At 47.1% G+C, this 18,013-nt stretch overlaps 1 protein-coding gene across 8 annotated transcripts in view; it reads right to left on the reverse strand.

Annotated features, from left to right (window-relative positions):
* NEBL (nebulette) overlaps positions 1 to 18,013 on the reverse strand; it is a 398,972-nt gene that overhangs the window by 146,759 nt on the left and 234,200 nt on the right. For 4 of the 8 annotated variants that reach the window (XM_077490937.1, XM_077490936.1, XM_077490935.1 and 1 more), the window contains exons 1-2: positions 16,583 to 16,723; positions 16,437 to 16,508 (exon numbers count right to left, since the gene is read on the reverse strand). The exons of 2 other annotated variants lie outside the window; for them this stretch is intronic. In XM_077490937.1, coding sequence (XP_077347063.1) covers positions 16,437 to 16,508; positions 16,583 to 16,639 — 129 coding nt within the window. In that variant the 5' untranslated portion in view covers positions 16,640 to 16,723. Of the gene's footprint in view, positions 1 to 16,436; positions 16,509 to 16,582; positions 16,724 to 18,013 lie in introns of those variants that run through there. 2 more of the 8 variants (XM_077490939.1, XM_077490938.1) reach the window with 1 other exon arrangement.

Genomic DNA, 18,013 nt, shown 5'->3' on the forward strand with positions numbered 1-18,013 from the left:
AAGGACTGGTAACTTGGTATAGGGTGCTACGGTACATAGGCCTGAGTGCAGTACAGTCTGCTGTTCTGTAAGGACCGCTATCGGTCCACAATACATAGGGTTGCCGTGCACTACTGCTGACCGCTGCCCTATACTGCAGCAGTCCTTCATTGGTATAGGGACTGACGTACAGTCTGCTAATCACTAACACACAACCTGCTTGGTCCACAAAAGTTCTTATAAGGACTGGTAACTTGGTATAGGGTGCTACGGTACATAGGCCTGAGTGCGTTACAGTCTGCTGTTCTGTAAGGACCGCTATCGGTCCACAATACATAGGGTTGCCGTGCACTACTGCTGACCGCTGCCCTATACTGCAGCAGTCCTTCAGCGGTATAGGGACTGACGCACAGTCTGCTAAACACTAACACACAACCTGCTTGGTCCACAAAAGTTCTTATAAGGACTGGTAACTTGGTATAGGGTGCTACGGTACATAGGCCTGAGTGCAGTACAGTCTGCTGTTCTGTAAGGACCGCTATCGGTCCACAATACATAGGGTTGCCGTGCACTACTGCTGACCGCTGCCCTATACTGCAGCAGTCCTTCATTGGTATAGGGACTGACGTACAGTCTGCTAATCACTAACACACAACCTGCTTGGTCCACAAAAGTTCTTATAAGGACTGGTAACTTGGTATAGGGTGCTACGGTACATAGGCCTGAGTGCGTTACAGTCTGCTGTTCTGTAAGGACCGCTATCGGTCCACAATACATAGGGTTGCCGTGCACTACTGCTGACCGCTGCCCTATACTGCAGCAGTCCTTCATTGGTATAGGGACTGACGTACAGTCTGCTAATCACTAACACACAACCTGCTTGGTCCACAAAAGTTCTTATAAGGACTGGTAACTTGGTATAGGGTGCTACGGTACATAGGCCTGAGTGCAGTACAGTCTGCTGTTCTGTAAGGACCGCTATCGGTCCACAATACATAGGGTTGCCGTGCACTACTGCTGACCGCTGCCCTATACTGCAGCAGTCCTTCATTGGTATAGGGACTGACGTACAGTCTGCTAATCACTAACACACAACCTGCTTGGTCCACAAAAGTTCTTATAAGGACTGGTAACTTGGTATAGGGTGCTACGGTACATAGGCCTGAGTGCGTTACAGTCTGCTGTTCTGTAAGGACCGCTATCGGTCCACAATACATAGGGTTGCCGTGCACTACTGCTGACCGCTGCCCTATACTGCAGCAGTCCTTCATTGGTATAGGGACTGACGTACAGTCTGCTAATCACTAACACACAACCTGCTTGGTCCACAAAAGTTCTTATAAGGACTGGTAACTTGGTATAGGGTGCTACGGTACATAGGCCTGAGTGCAGTACAGTCTGCTGTTCTGTAAGGACCGCTATCGGTCCACAATACATAGGGTTGCCGTGCACTACTGCTGACCGCTGCCCTATACTGCAGCAGTCCTTCATTGGTATAGGGACTGACGTACAGTCTGCTAATCACTAACACACAACCTGCTTGGTCCACAAAAGTTTTTATAAGGACTGGTAACTTGGTATAGGGTGCTACGGTACATAGGCCTGAGTGCAGTACAGTCTGCTGTTCTGTAAGGACCGCTATCGGTCCACAATACATAGGGTTGCCGTGCACTACTGCTGACCGCTGCCCTATACTGCAGCAGTCCTTCATTGGTATAGGGACTGACGTACAGTCTGCTAATCACTAACACACAACCTGCTTGGTCCACAAAAGTTCTTATAAGGACTGGTAACTTGGTATAGGGTGCTACGGTACATAGGCCTGAGTGCAGTACAGTCTGCTGTTCTGTAAGGACCGCTATCGGTCCACAATACATAGGGTTGCCGTGCACTACTGCTGACCGCTGCCCTATACTGCAGCAGTCCTTCATTGGTATAGGGACTGACGTACAGTCTGCTAATCACTAACACACAACCTGCTTGGTCCACAAAAGTTTTTATAAGGACTGGTAACTTGGTATAGGGTGCTACGGTACATAGGCCTGAGTGCAGTACAGTCTGCTGTTCTGTAAGGACCGCTATCGGTCCACAATACATAGGGTTGACGTGCACTACTGCTGACCGCTGCCCTATACTGCAGCAGTCCTTCAGCGGTATAGGGACTAAGAGTTTTGTCACAGGGTGATTTAAAAAATGACAGGCAGAGGAAGAGGCAGGCCCTTCCGCAGGGGTGGTAGGGGTAGGGCAGGAGCAACAGCCTTGAGCCAAAGTGGGAAGTTGCAGAAGGTGCGTTCAATTACTTTAAAGGACGCACCAGACTTGGTTGAGTGGCTCACTCAGCCTTATTCTTCTGCACCCTCCTCATCCTCTCGATCTGCACCCTCTTCTTCACTCTCTGCTATGTGCACCCCCAAAGACACTACCACCAACAACACGACCACCACCACCACCACCACATACCTTCCGCTTGAGTCACTGGAATTATTTTCCGATCCATATCAAGAGGACATTTCTGATGCGCAGCCACTCTTGGTATTGGATCAGGAAGAGGAGGTAGCAACAAGCGCTACTCAGCAGTCTGACGCCAGTACCCAGATCAGCCCAAGGAGGAGGTTGGTCCCCGGTGTTGCTGCCTACTCTACTTATAGCGGTGGGGAAGGTGACGTTGATGATGACGTGTCTAGTGATGTCACGTGGGTGCCCACAAGAGAGGAAGAGGAGGGGAGTTCAGAGGGAGATATGGACCAGCAGATAGGGAGGAGAAGCAGCAATGACTTACATTGCACAGCAGGGACAAAGCAGACTGCAAATGTATCAGGAGCGAGTCATCGACCATGTACGGTCACATCTGGCGCTCCCAGGACACCGGCACATGGCTCCGCAGTGTGGGCTTTTTTTAACGTGTCCGCTGCTGACAATAGCGTTGCCATCTGCAATCTTTGCAGTCAACGCGTTAGTCGCGGTAAGCCCAATACTCACCTAGGGACGACCGCCTTAAGAAGGCACATGAGCAGCCATCACCGAGCCCAGTGGGAGCAACGGAACACACAAAGCCACACTGCAGGCTCTCACCGTCCAGCCTCGTCTTCTACTTCTCCTTCTCCTCTCTCCTCACAATTGTCCTCCACTCCACCTTCCATCACGCCAAGCTCACATTTTTCTGCAAAAAGGCAGGCTTCCGTGGGCCTAATGTTTGAGCGTAAAAAAATGATGACGCCGGATAACCCTCTTGCCCAACGGTTGGCGGCTGGCTTGTCAGAACTCATAGCCCGCCAACTACTGCCATATAAACTGGTGGACTCGGAGGCCTTTCGCAAATTTGTGGCCATTGGAACACCACAATGGAAGGTCCCAGGAAGGAAGTATTTCTCAGAGAAGGGCATCCCAGAGCTATATGGCCATGTTCAGCGGCAAGTGAATGTATCTCTGGCACACAGTGTCGGTGCCAAGATACATCTGACCACAGACACGTGGTCTAGCAAACACGGGCAGGGAAGGTATATCAGTTTTACTGCCCACTGGGTGAACCTTCTGACGGCCGTCAAGCATGTAACCCGTGGCACCCGTGTAGATTTGGTTTTACCGCCACGGATTGCATGCAGGCCTGACTCTTCTTCTCCTCCTCCTACTCCATCCTCCTCCCTCTCCTCCTCAGCTGCCTCCTCCTTTTCCGCTGCTAGCGTCTCTTCCACTGCACCGCCCAAGCTCCCCAGAACCTATTCCACATGCCAGGTGAGACGTTGCCATGCCGTGCTGCGTCTGTTGTGCCTGGAAGCAAAGAGCCACACTGGCCCGGCACTCCTTTCAGCTTTGCGTTCACAGGCAGATGAGTGGCTAACACCGCTCAATTTGACAGTTGGTAAAGTGGTGTGTGACAACGGTGCCAATCTGCTTAGCGCATTGAAACAGGGCAAAATCACGCACGTGCCGTGCATGGCACACGTCTTAAACTTGGTCGTGCAGCGATTCCTTGTCAAATACCCTGGGGTCCAGGACATCTTGCGGCAGGCAAGGAAAATCTCGGCCCATTTCAGAAGATCTTACACGGCCATGGCTCGCCTTGCTGACATTCAGCGGCGACACCATCTGCCGGTCAGACGTCTTATTTGCGATTGCCCGACGCGATGGAACTCAACCTTCTATATGCTTGATAGGCTGCTCCAGCAGAAACGTGCAGTTAACGTCTACCTGTATGAACTCTGCGAAAGAAACGGTTCTGGGGAGCTGGGTTTTTTTTCACCGCGCCAGTGGCTGCTCATGCGCGACACATGCAGACTTCTGCGGCCATTTGAGGAGATCACCAAACTGGTCAGTCGCAGCCATGGCGCCATCAGTGACATGGTACCTTATGCCTTCTTTCTGGAGCGTGCATTGCGTCGTGTCATTGATCAGGCTGTGGAGGAGCAGGAGCGGGAAGATGAGGAAGTCGCAATGCTGGATGAATTCCCAGGGGGGGCTACTCTATCTGAGACAAGTCAACAACAGGAGTCTGATGAGGAGTCAGAGGAGGATGGTGCCGGGGCGGATGAGCAGGAGCAAGAAGAGCATGCTTTAAACCTTTCTGGGATCCCTGTTGTGCGAGGATGGGGAGAGGAGAATGAAGAGGACGACATTATCCTGGATGATGAGCAGGAGCCAGGCCACCACACCGCTTCCACTTTAGTGCAAATGGGGGCCTTCATGCTCCAGTGTTTTAATAGGGACCCCCGTATAAAAAGCATGAGGGTCAAGGACCAGTACTGGGTGGCAACGTACTTAGACCCCCGGTACAAACACAAAATGGCGGAAATGTTACCGCCGTCGCAGAGGGCTGTCAGAATGCAGCACTTCCAGGCCTTGCTTCGAGAAATGCTGCATTCTGCTTTTGCGTGCGCTGGCAGAGGAGCAATTCCCACTCCCAGAGAAGGATTTGCGGGTACCAATCCAACAGCGCCTGCAAGAAGAGGCCGGTTTGAAGATGTGTTGGTGACTTCGGATATGAGGTCATTCTTTCAGCCGACCCATCGACAGGTGTCATCCGGATCCAGCATCAGGGAACGCCTAGACCGTCAGGTGTCCGACTACATTGGGTTAACGGCCGATGTGGACGCTCTGAGGAGTGATGAACCCCTAGACTACTGGGTGGGCAGGCTTGACCTCTGGCCAGAGCTTGCCCAATTTGCAATCGAACTGTTGGCTTGCCCCTCATCCAGTGTCCTGTCCGAAAGGACGTTCAGCGCAGCAGGGGGGATTGTGACCGATAAGCGTACTCGCCTAGCTCACCACAGTGTTAACTACCTCACATTTCTAAAAATGAATGAGGCATGGATCTCGGAGGAATTCAACACATGTGATCAGTAGACCATGTATATGTCTATAAACAATTTTTGGAATCAAGCACACAGACCTTCTTAATTCATTTGGCTCACTTCCCTGACCCAAAAAAGCACACCGTACTATATGCCCCTACCCTCCTCTTTGAAGAGGTTGAGCGGTGTCATATTTCTACTGGGGCTGCTTATTATGAGGGGTTCCCACCATCCCTGTGCTGTGCTGACTTCCTCCTGGGTGTTCTTATTATGAGGGGCTCCCACCATCCCTGTGCTGTGCTGACTTCCTCCTGGGGGTTCTTATTATGAGGGGATCACACCATCCCTGTGCTGTGCTGACTTCCTCCTGGGGGTTCTTATTATGAGGGGATCACACCATCCCTGTGCTGTGCTGACTTCCTCCTGGGGCTGCTTACGGTGCTGCTGTCAGCGCTGTATGTCACGGAGCTGCTGTCAGCGCTGTATGTCACGGAGCTGCTGTCAGCGCTGTATGTCACGGAGCTGCTGTCAGCGCTGTATGTCACGGAGCTGCTGTCAGCGCTGTATGTCACGGAGCTGCTGTCAGCGCTGTATGTCACGGAGCTGCTGTCAGCGCTGTATGTCACGGAGCTGCTGTCAGCGCTGTATGTCACGGTGCTGCTGTCAGCGCTGTATGTCACGGAGCTGCTGTCAGCGCTGTATGTCACGGAGCTGCTGTCAGCGCTGTATGTCACGGAGCTGCTGTCAGCGCTGTATGTCACGGAGCTGCTGTCAGCGCTGTATGTCACGGAGCTGCTGTCAGCGCTGTATGTCACGGTGCTGCTGTCAGCGCTGTATGTCACGGAGCTGCTGTCAGCGCTGTATGTCACGGAGCTGCTGTCAGCGCTGTATGTCACGGAGCTGCTGTCAGCGCTGTATGTCACGGAGCTGCTGTCAGCGCTGTATGTCACGGAGCTGCTGTCAGCGCTGTATGTCACGGTGCTGCTGTCAGCGCTGTATGTCACGGAGCTGCTGTCAGCGCTGTATGTCACGGAGCTGCTGTCAGCGCTGTATGTCACGGTGCTGCTGTCAGCGCTGTATGTCACGGAGCTGCTGTCAGCGCTGTATGTCACGGTGCTGCTGTCAGCGCTGTATGTCACGGAGCTGCTGTCAGCGCTGTATGTCACGGAGCTGCTGTCAGTGCTGTATGTCACGGAGCTGCTGTCAGCGCTGTATGTCACGGAGCTGCTGTCAGCGCTGTATGTCACGGAGCTGCTGTCAGCGCTGTATGTCACGGTGCTGCTGTCAGCGCTGTATGTCACGGAGCTGCTGTCAGCGCTGTATGTCACGGAGCTGCTGTCAGTGCTGTATGTCACGGAGCTGCTGTCAGCGCTGTATGTCACGGAGCTGCTGTCAGCGCTGTATGTCACGGAGCTGCTGTCAGCGCTGTATGTCACGGTGCTGCTGTCAGCGCTGTATGTCACGGAGCTGCTGTCAGCGCTGTATGTCACGGAGCTGCTGTCAGCGCTGTATGTCACGGAGCTGCTGTCAGCGCTGTATGTCACGGAGCTGCTGTCAGCGCTGTATGTCACGGAGCTGCTGTCAGCGCTGTATGTCACGGTGCTGATGTCAGTGCTCTGTATTACGGTGCTGCTGTCAGTGCTCTGTATCTCCTGCACCCTCTTGTTTGCCTACCCTGGTCCCTGACCTTCCCTCTCCTCCATTGCCTTCATTAGCTCCATAGTCCTGAATTGTCAGAACAATTTCCCAAATAAAAAAAAAATGCTTGTAGTTATCGATCCCAAATTCACCTCATACATGTATTATGCTATTGTCCAGGTGGTGGGACTACGTGCTACCCCCTAATAATTACCCCGTGGCCGCAAATTCGACCTAAAGGTTTGCGAAATTCGCCTCCCATTGAAGTCAATGGAGCCCGCGGCGAACGGTCGTTTTCGCGAACGTTTGTGCCCGTTCGCGTTTCGCGTTCGCGAAACGTCCCGTCGGAAGTTCGTCCATCACTATATATGGCCAAAAGTTTATGAACACCCAGCCATCATAGCTTTATGAGCACATTGGACATTCCATTGCCCCTCGATTTGTGGCTATAAGGGCCTCCACTCATCCTGCAAAGCTTTCCACAACATTTTTAAGTGTCTGTAGGGATTTATCTCCATTATCTCCATTCAGTCTAAAGAGCATTTGTCAGGTCAGGTACTGATGTTGGAAAACTAGTCCTCGATCACAGTCAGGGTTGATTTAGTAAGTAAAATAGAGTGCAAGTGCAGTTGCTCCTAGGCTTAGTAAATGAGCAGAAGCTCTGCTGACTTTCATCACCCATATCAATATTTTTCTTGCACATGATTTGGTATTCTTTGCAAAATTAAGCTTTACATCATTTACTAAGCTCTGGAGCAACTTTGCAAAGTGCACAGTCTATTTGCCTTTAGTAAATCAACCCCTAGGTGTTGAAATTAATTTCAGTTATCAAGTAGGATTGAGGTCAGGGCTCTGTGAAAGACATTTTAGTTCCTTCCCACCACTTGTCAAACCACGTTTTTATGGTGAAAGTTTTCTACACTATGGCACAGTAATGCTGGAACAGGAAAGGATCTTTCCCAAACAGTTACCATAATGGTGCACAATTGTCTATGTAGCCACCACTCTGCCTTAACCACTTCGCACCCAGGCCAATTCTGACATTTCTCTTCTACATGTAAAATTCATAATTTTTTTGCTAGAAAATTACATAGAACCCCCAAACATTATATATGTTTTTTTTAGCAAAGACCCTAGAGAATACAATGGCGGTTGTTGCACAGTATTTGCGCAGCAATTTTTTGAACACGTCTTTTTCAGAAAAAAAAACAGTTTCATGCTTTAAAAAAAAAAAGTAAGTAGTAAATAGATATCCAACATGTCGCGCTTCAAAATTGCACACCATTTTCATATGTGGGCGGGACTTACGTATGCGTTCGCTTCTGCGTACGAGCTCACGGGGACAGGGGCGCTTTAATATTTTTTTTTATTATTGTTAATTTTATTTTTATTTTTTTAGTTTGACACTTTAAAAAAAAAATTGTATTACTTTTATTCCTATTTCAAGGAATGTAAACATCCCTTGTATTAGGAATATGGCACGATTGGACCTATTTACAGTGAGATATGGGGTCAGTAAGACCCCACAATAAGACCCCACATCTCACCTCTAGGCTGGGAAGCCTAAAATAAAAAAAAGCGATCCTGGCTTCCCAGCCAAAGCGGTGCCGTTAATTTGAATGCAGAGGCCGGGTGTGACGTCATAACATCACCGCTATGATTGTTCTTATGGTGCAGGGAATCGCCGGCTGAAAATGCCGATATCTGAATGATGTCTGTAACCTCAGGCATCATTCAGATATACCACCACAAAGCCCACGACGTCATATGACGTAGCTTGGGCGTCAAGTGGTTAAGCTACTTTCACACTGGGGCTGGGGGGAGGTTTGCGGATTACCGCTGTAATGGTGGCGCTTTTCGGCCACTAGTGAGGCACTTTTAACCCCCTCTAGGGGCCGAATAAAGTGTTTGAAAGGGCCTGAAAAGCGCAGCTGCCAAAGCGTTTTGCAGGCACTTCGGCAGCTGTGTCTATTGATTCCAATGGCAGGGGCCGAAAGATGCTGCTTGCAGGACTTTTCCTAACGCGCTTTCACACTGGGGCAGCAGGGGAGGCGTTTTTCAGGTACTTTACAGGCGCTATTTTTAGCCCAAAAGCGCCTGAATATGTGTGAAAGGGGTCTTAAAGAGGAGGTCCACCCACCCATGCAATATGTTTAGCCAGCAGCTAATAATAGGACACTTACCTGTCCTGGTGTCCAGCGATGTCGGCACCGCAGCTGATGTTTCCATCAGCTGTCGGGTGCTGCCGCCGCCATTGCCGGTAAGGGAATCCGCTTCATGCCTGGTCCTTACTGCACATGCACTGCTGACATAATTCACCACAGCCCAGTCTCCTGTTCAAAGACAGGTACCCACTCCCCTGAAAAAGTGCCAAATATGTGGTACGGGGGGGGGGGGGCGGGGGGGGGGAGACAAATGAGCACGGTGAAACTCCGCTTTAAGCAGGAGAGTATATTAAATTTAGTACTGTCTAGCTGTAACCCGCTAGTGTTACATGCCAAACCCCCCCCCCCCTAAGATATATGAGCATTATGTGTTAGCAAACCTCGCCCCCCCCCCCCCCAGAAAAGATAATTGAGCTCTAATTTGCATGCTTACCCCCTAAGCATAAATTCCTCCACAAATCCACTCCCCTATGGAATCCCCCTCCCAGTACAAATCTTTACCCCCCATCCCCTTCCTAGCTCACACCCTCTTTCTCCTCAAGTCCCCCAGCACACATAACCCCCCCCCCCCCCAAAAACACTCCTCCTAGCACAAATCGTCTACTCCTCAATTCCCCCTTTCCCAAAGTACACCCCCACTCCAAATCCCCTCTCCCAGCACAAATCCCCCCTCTACAAATTTCCCCTCCTAGTACAAATACCCCCAATCATCGCTAATGGCACAAAGTCCCACCCCCCTCCCCAAAATGCCCCCTCCTAGCACAAATCTCCTTCCTCCTCTACCATATCACCTCTTCTAGCACAAACACCCCAAAACTCTCTTCCTAGCAGAAAACCTCTTCCTCCATGCCCTCACCCAGCACAAATCTCCTACTCCCCATTCTCCTCGTGGCACCACCCCCTCCATTTCACATGATACCACAGTGCCCAGGGCAGCCACCCCTCCTGCTCAACCCCTTGTCCCAGGCTTGTCTGGAGCATCTGCCCTCACAGAGTGCAACTGCACTTTACAAAGTGCACAGTCTATTTGCCTTTAGTAAATCAACCCCAATGGATCTGGGGCCTGAAGATTTGTGTCCTTCTCTGGCCACCCACTATGAGATCTGTTACCAGTGGTGCATGCTAGGGAAAGATAAATATTTGGGTTAACCTTTAGAAAATTATTGTTTACATCCAGGCTTAGGACTGGGTTGGAGTGGCATCGGTCAGGCCTGCTTCTTTGGGAGGGCTATAAGTGTTTGAAGGTCAAGCCTATGTCAAGGTCTGGAGCTGTCCTGCCTGGAATGGTGAAAGCTATACTCAAGCTGGAGTACTAGGGAAAAGGATCTCTGCCAGGGTAGGTGTCCTAGATAGCTGTGAGCAGCTTGGAGCCTCTCAGAGGACTGGTAACTTGCTTGGAGAATGGATAGAGCCCTCTGCTTATCAGCCAAGGTACTGCTAAATTACAGAAATGCCAGAGTAGGCTTAAAGGCACATATTCTAAAAATCTGGAAGTGGATTGTACAATCTGTGCAGAACTGTACTCTGGATATCTGGAGGCCTAAACCCTCTCTCCTTTTGATCAAAGTGATTGGTGCCCAATATCTTACATCCCCTACTTTTCACCTTGGACTCAGCCCTGCGTTGAAATAATAGCCCAAACTATCTCTGGGGGTCCTAATATGCCTGTGGGGGTCAGGCGGGTGCTATATTTAAGAGGTCTTTGTATGGTGAAACATTAACAGTGCCCTTCACTGGAAACACCTGAATTTAATCGTTTAGTGGAGTGTTAACACACTCTTTGTCATATAGAATATTATTTAGATTTGAGTGGGCATTTTCACCTGAATCACCCGCTGGCTTTCTTTTTGTCCCAGCGCATTTCTATAGAAAGCACTATTTCAATGCATATTGTCATATGCAACATCTTCAAGGTCAAACCAAATCTTACATCTTAGACAGTACATAGAGATCTGAATAACAATTGTTCTATGTGTCTTGCTTCACTATGTTTCCAGTGACTGGTGTGGACGAGGTCTCCAGCAAGCAAAGTAAGAACTCTATATTTACATATATGTTCTACAGCATTTGGGCCGGAGGATCAGCATTACAGACATTACAGACTAACATAACAGTGATCATTACTCCCGATGACAGGGAGCAGTAGAAACCTGTCATGTCACTAGGCAGAATGGGGAAATGCCTTGTTTACATAGGCATCTCCCTGTTCTGTGGCTCTGTGACATGATTGTGGGATACCGGCAGACATCGGGTCCGTGGGACCGGTGGGCATGGTCATGCTGTACGCCGGGGGCGCGTGCCTGCTAGCCCTGCCAATTAAAACGGACGTACAGGTACGCACATTTGTCCACTGCTGCCACATTGTGCCAACGTATATCGGCATGCAGCGATTGGCAAGTGGTTAAAAAAGGTAAGTGGTTTGTTAGCGATCCTGCCACTGTCGAACTGTCAGTGGTGATATGCCTCTCAATTAACAAATAAAGTTAGAAAAAAAAAAGCAAAATAAGGGGGTTGATTTACTAAAGGCAAACAGACTGTGAATTGTGTAAGTGTAGTTGCCCCAGAGCTTAGCCACATGCCGACCGGCACATGCCGATATACGTCAGCAGAATGGCATGGACAGGCAAATGGGCGTACAGGTACGTCCCTCTAAATTTGATGGCATGCCATTGTTTGCGTGAGTCTGATTGCGGGTCCCCCAGATACCCACGATTGTGTCACGGGAAGGAAGAACGGGAAGATGCTAATGTAAACAAGCATCTTCACATTCTGCCTAGTGACAGTGTCATACACAGCCCCCCCCACAGTTAGAAACACTCCCCAGGGCTCACTTAACCCCTACACTGCCACCTAGTGGTTAACCCCTTCACTGCCAGTGTAATTTACACAGAAATCAGTGCATTTGTATAGCAGTGATTGCTGTATAAATGACAATGGTCCCAAAAATGTGTCAAAAATGTCTGATGTGTCCGCCATAATGTAGCAGTCACAATAAAAATCGATGTTCACTGCCATTACTAGTAAAAAAAAAAATATTAATAAAAATACCATAAAACTATTTTGTAAACGCTATAACTTTTGCGCAAACCAATCAATAATTGCTTATTGCCATTTTTTTACCAAAAATATGTAGAAGAATACGTATCGGCCTAAACTGAGGAAAAAATCGTTTTTTTTAAATATATTTTTGGGGTATATTTATTATAGCAAAATGTAAAAAAAAATGTGTTTTCTTCAAAATTGCTGCTATTTTTTTGTTTATAGCGCAAAAAATAAAAACCGCAGAGGTGATCAAATACCACCAAAAGAAATCTCTATTTGTGGGAAAAAAAGGACGTCAATTTTTTTTAGGAGCCACGTCGCACGACCGCGCAATTGTCAGCGATGCCGTGCCGAATCGCAAAGTGCTCTGGTCTTTGGTCTGCAAAATGGTCTGGGGCTTAAGTGGTTAACTTGGTCAGAAATACCAAATCACATGCAAGGAAAATTTTAAAAACAGCATTCTTGTTGCACATGATTGGCTGATGCAAGACAACAGAATTTCACCTTATTTACTAAGCCCTGGAGTAACTGCACTTGCAAAGTGTGCAGTCTTTTTTCCTTTAGCAAATCAACCCCATTGCTTCCTTTTTTTCCTCATTTGTCAGCCTATAATAATAATAAATCTTAGAAGGGTATTTATAAAAAAAAAATAATAATTGAACAAAAGCTTTAAATGTCAATTCACAGCAGTGTAAAAAAATCTTAGCAAGGCAAATTAGTCAGCGTTGTTGTCAAGTTAACTAATGTTGCTAAATTTGGTCTTAGTATGAAAAATGTTTTATGTTCAGTTATAGGTTTAACCGAACGCAACACAACTACTGACCACTAGAGGGGGAAGTCCACAAGGAAAGATGAGAGCTGATGGTCTGTTTATTAGAACCAATCCCATCCTCTCCTTATCCTCTCCTTATTGTACAGCATGGGGTCACTCTGCATCCAGCTCAGCAAATCTGCCCTGATGTAGGATATCTACATACTGGCCACTCTTAAAACTGTTCTGTATCCCCCTCTTAACACCTATAATTACTAACCTATGTAAGAAAGATGTACAGTATCTCACAAAAGAGAGTACACCCCTCACATGTTTGTAAATATTTTATTATACCTTTTCATGTGACAACACTGAAGATATGACACTTTGCTACAATGTAAAGTAGTGAGTGTACAGCTTGTATAACAGTGTAAATTTATTGTCCCCTCAAAAAAACCTCAACACACAGCCATTAATGTCTAAATCGCTGGCAACAAAAGTGAGTACACCCCTAAGTAAAAATCTCCAAATTGGGCCCAAAATGTCAATATTTTGTGTGTCCACCATTATTTTCCAGCATTGCCTTAACCCTCTTGGGCATGGAGTTCACTAGAGCTTCACAGGTTGCCACTAAAGTCCTCTTCCACTCCTCCATGATTACATCACGGAGCTGGTGGATGTTAGAGACCTTGCGCTCCTCCACCTTCCATTTGAGGATGCCCCACAGATGCTCAATAGGGTTTAGGTCTGGAGACATGCTTGGCCAGTCCATCCCCTTTACCCTCAGCTTCTTCAGCAAGGCAGTGGTCATCTTGGAGGTGTGTTTGGGGTCGTTATGTTGGAATACTTCCCTGCGCCCAGTCTCCGAAGGGAGGGGATCATGCTCTGCTTCAGTATGTCACAGTACATGTTGGCATTCATGGTTCCCTCAATGATCTGTAGCTCCCCAGTGCCGGCAGCACTCATGCAGCCCCAGACCATGACCCTCCCACCACCATACTTGACTTGGTTCATCTACCCCCCCCCCCCCCCCCCCCACAGTGCCCACAGCTTATAAACCTTCTTTTTACATTAAAATATTGCCAGTATATTCCTTTTTGACTAATCTGTATACCACGGTCAGTGATAAACTGCAGTTTCTCCAGTGCTGAGCGTTCAGGTAGGAGAATTTGCACTTTTTTTTAAATTACATTTTTTTTTTTTCTGCATTTTAGTGTAAATATGAGATCTGAGCTCTTTTTGACCCCCAATCTCATATTCAAGAGGTCCTGTCATGCTTTTTTTCTATTACAATGTTTACATTCCTTGTACTAGGAATAAAAGTATGTTTTATGTGCCCAGTCCCACCAAGCTAGCGTGCAGAAGCGAAAGCATACGTGAGCAACGCCCACTATGAAAACAGTGTTTAAATCACACATGTGAGGTATCGCTACAATCTTTAGAGTGAGAGCAATAATTCTAGCCCTATACCTCCTCTGCAAAACATGCAACCTGTAGAATTTTTTAAACATCGCCTATGGAGATTTTTAGTGGAAAATCGCAATTTTGAAGCGTGACATGTTGGGTATCGATTTACTCAGAGTAACATTAGCTTTCACAATATAAAAAACAATTGGGTTAACTTTACTTTATTTTTTAATTTAAAAAAGTGTATTTTTTCCCCAAAAAAGTGTGCCTCTAATACCGCTGCGCAAATACGGTGTGACAGAAAGTATTGCAACGACCGCCATTTTATTCTCTAGGGTGTTAGAAAAAATACACATATACTGTTTGGGGGTTCTAAGTAATTTTCTAGCAAAAAAAAAAAAGTTTTTAACTTGTAAACAACAAATCTCAGAAAGAGGCTGCAGGCAGTTTGAGCACTTGAATTTGACCTGGTACCTGCCTCTTGCAGTCCCTGTACAGCAGACCTCAGACTGAGGGAGGGAGAAACAGCACAAGGAGTAAAGCTGTTGTGCTGCATGGCAAGGAGCCTGCTGACAAAGCAGAGTGACAGGGAGATGAGCTCTTCAGTACGCTGCTTCTCTATTCATTGTCCAATCACAGGCTGAGTGATGGACAAGACCTGTAATTGTTACTAAACTGGAGCAGAGAAAAAAACAGGACTGTATGACGTGGCGGAGCTATGTAATTCTAAAAATTGTATGGAAACAAATACAAATCCTTTGTCAGGTAAATCAACTTCCCTAAATGTGTTCCAGCTGTATATTTTCTTTCCTGGAGTTCATTTATAAGAAACTTATACATTCTTCAGCCCTGGTTCACATTGATGCGATTTGGCATGCCAAATCGGCGGCAATTGCCGGCAATGATACAGTCCGAACTGGTGTGATGCCACATTTGCGGCACCGCACCGAATCCCAAAAGTAGTTTCTGTACTATTTTTGGTGATTTTCGGGGTGCAATTTCCATTGACATCTGTGCATGAAACCCGCACAGATGTCTCTGAAATCGACTCCCAAAATCGGGACTGACATGCGGGAATGAAATTGTGAGTTCACCTGAACTTGCATGATTTTATTCCCGTAGTCAGTGAGAACCAGGGCTCAAAGCAGTAGTAAAGCCTGCTTGGTTATTTTTTTTATTTTTTTTATCACAGTCAAAGTTTATTGAAAGCTTACAATTACAGGGGGTGATTTTTACCTCTAAATAAGCCTATAATAAGACTTACCTGTAGGTAAAATGAATATCTCCTAAACCTGCCCTGTTTAGGAGATATTCACCCTGCATGCAGCCGCTGACGTCAGCAAAGCATGCGCTCTGAAGGTCCAGCTTACCATGCCAGCACTTCTGAGCTTCTTACCAAAACCAAGGGCTTTCGCGCGCATGCTCAGGAGTGACGGCATCACGGTTCTGGCCAATCACAGCACCAGAGCCCGTGATCCCAGAAGAAAGGACGGGGGAAGAGGTCAGCCCTCTCAGCGGTGACTGGGTGCCGCTGAGAGGGCTTCGATCTAAGGTGAGTATATCATAATGTTCTAGTATGCGATACATACTAGCACATTATGCCTTTGTCTTTTCCCTAGGTTTACTGCTTTAAGTGCTTGCTATGCCATATACTTTCATTATCTAACAGCCATCTGTATGTCACTAAAGTAATTTAGCCTCACTGGTTAACAACTGCTCCTTGGCCACAAAAGGAGTGCATTGCTTTCAGTACATCAGATCTGACTTGTAGACTTGTACAGGCAGTGAAGAATAGTAAAGCGCAGCCACCGTGCCAAGTTGGGAACGGGGTGATGGGTAGAAATGGTGTCTCCCATGTGCATGTCTAATTACAAATGAAGTTCACAAAATATTAACATATATGTTTTTTTTACAGAACGCAGATTCATATATATATATATATATATATATATATATATATATATATATATATATATATATATATACAGTTTATACTGTATGTAATGAAAAAATACAAAGGCTAGTTTCCTATATATTAGAAATAAATGATGGACAGCTGTAGAGCGCCGAGGGATAGAGGGATTTGGGTCAGAACAGTCAGGGACTATAGTCAAGGTTTTGCTTTCATATGAGACTTTAAAAAAAAAGTCAATGCCTTCTACTTACGTCACTGATGAATTCGCTGCATTTCTTAGCAAATTCAACATTTCTGTCTTCCAGGACGGGCTTGGGGAAGAACTGAAAAAGAAAAATCACAGATTATTTTTACAGCTAATGACGACGCTAAGATCCAGGAAATGTCAGACAATTACCCTTTCCTCGCCATCGCTGTCATCTGCCCCCGAGTCGATAATAATTGGGATTTTCATCTCTAAAGATTAAGTCCTGAATATAGGTATCTGTATGATACAGAAGCGGGGTGGAGGTGCAGTGCTGTGTGGCAGGCTGGAACAATGGGCTAAGTAATGACTGGTGTCTGGTTAGTTGGGCTTATCAAGCGCCCGGCCCCTATATGGTGCTGGACGGTCTTATCACAGCAGCTCCATGATAGTGAGCAGGACAGGGTACTTGTCAGCCTGGTAGAATGCAGTCAGTTATTTTCTACTGATAATTTATATTTAGATGGTCGATTACAGCACAATGGTCTCCTACATAAATCCGTACTATAAACATTCTCATTCATATTATTTTTTAAACCTCACCCCCCCCCCCCCCAATAAATAAACATAATCAGTGTGCATGTATCTCTTTTAATATTACTTCTTATTAAAGTATATGTAAAAGCAGAATGAATGACATTTCATTTGATAAAAACACTTTGTGTAAGACACTTACCATGCTTTTTTTTTCATAAACATTTTTTTTATTTTATTTTTGTCCTTTTTTGTATTTCAGCCTTACTGATTTCCTCCAGCCTCCTTTACCCACATCCTATCTACATACTCTCACTCCAGCAAAAGTATTACCTGCTACACACTACAGTGTGTACACAGCTCCGGTCAGAGCCACTGTACTACCCTGTTTCCCCTAAAATAAGACCTAGCGTGAGTGTCGGTGATGGCTGCAATATAAGCCCTACCCCCCAAATAAACCCCACCCTCTTTCCCCAAAAATAAGCCCTACCCTGAGAATAAGACATAGAAGGACTTTAACTAGGGCTTATTTGGGGGGTAGGGCTTATATTGCAGCCATCGTCGACAATCACGCTAGGTCTTATTTTAGGGGAAACAGGGTAACTATGCGGGGTTAGTCCAGTGAGCTCCCCCGCTGAGCTGTTTTGTTCTGACTCCCCCCCCCCCGCCAGAACACTCCGATCAGCGCTCTCTGCCATTGGCTAAGAGTGCTGATCGGGTGTCAGTTGGCTGCTTGTTTTCCAGCATGCTCATCCGACAGAGGCTGGGCCAAACCTCAGAATGTCGGCAGGTATTTTTTATGTCTTCCGACATTCTGTCCATGTGTACAGGGCCAAGTGATTGTAAAGGCTCGTTTTTTGTTTTTGTTAAAACAACAAGCATGTCATACTTACCTCCACTGTGCAGTTCGCTTTGCACAGAGTGGCCCCCGATCCTCCTCTTCTTGGATCCCCCAGCTTCTCCCTGCTGTATAACCCCCTAGGAAAAGCATTCTCCTGGGGGGTTACCTTGCGGGCTCGTTCCAGAGTCCAGCATTTGCATGCATAGACAGAGAATGCTGGACTCGGCCCTGCCCCCCAGCGCCTATGTCATTGGATTTGATTGACAGCA

This window comes from Lithobates pipiens, unplaced genomic scaffold (assembly GCF_037356315.1).
Source record: "Lithobates pipiens isolate NorthernLeopardFrog02 unplaced genomic scaffold, aLitPip1_a1.2 Scaffold_19, whole genome shotgun sequence".
Taxonomy (NCBI): Eukaryota; Metazoa; Chordata; class Amphibia; order Anura; family Ranidae; genus Lithobates; species Lithobates pipiens.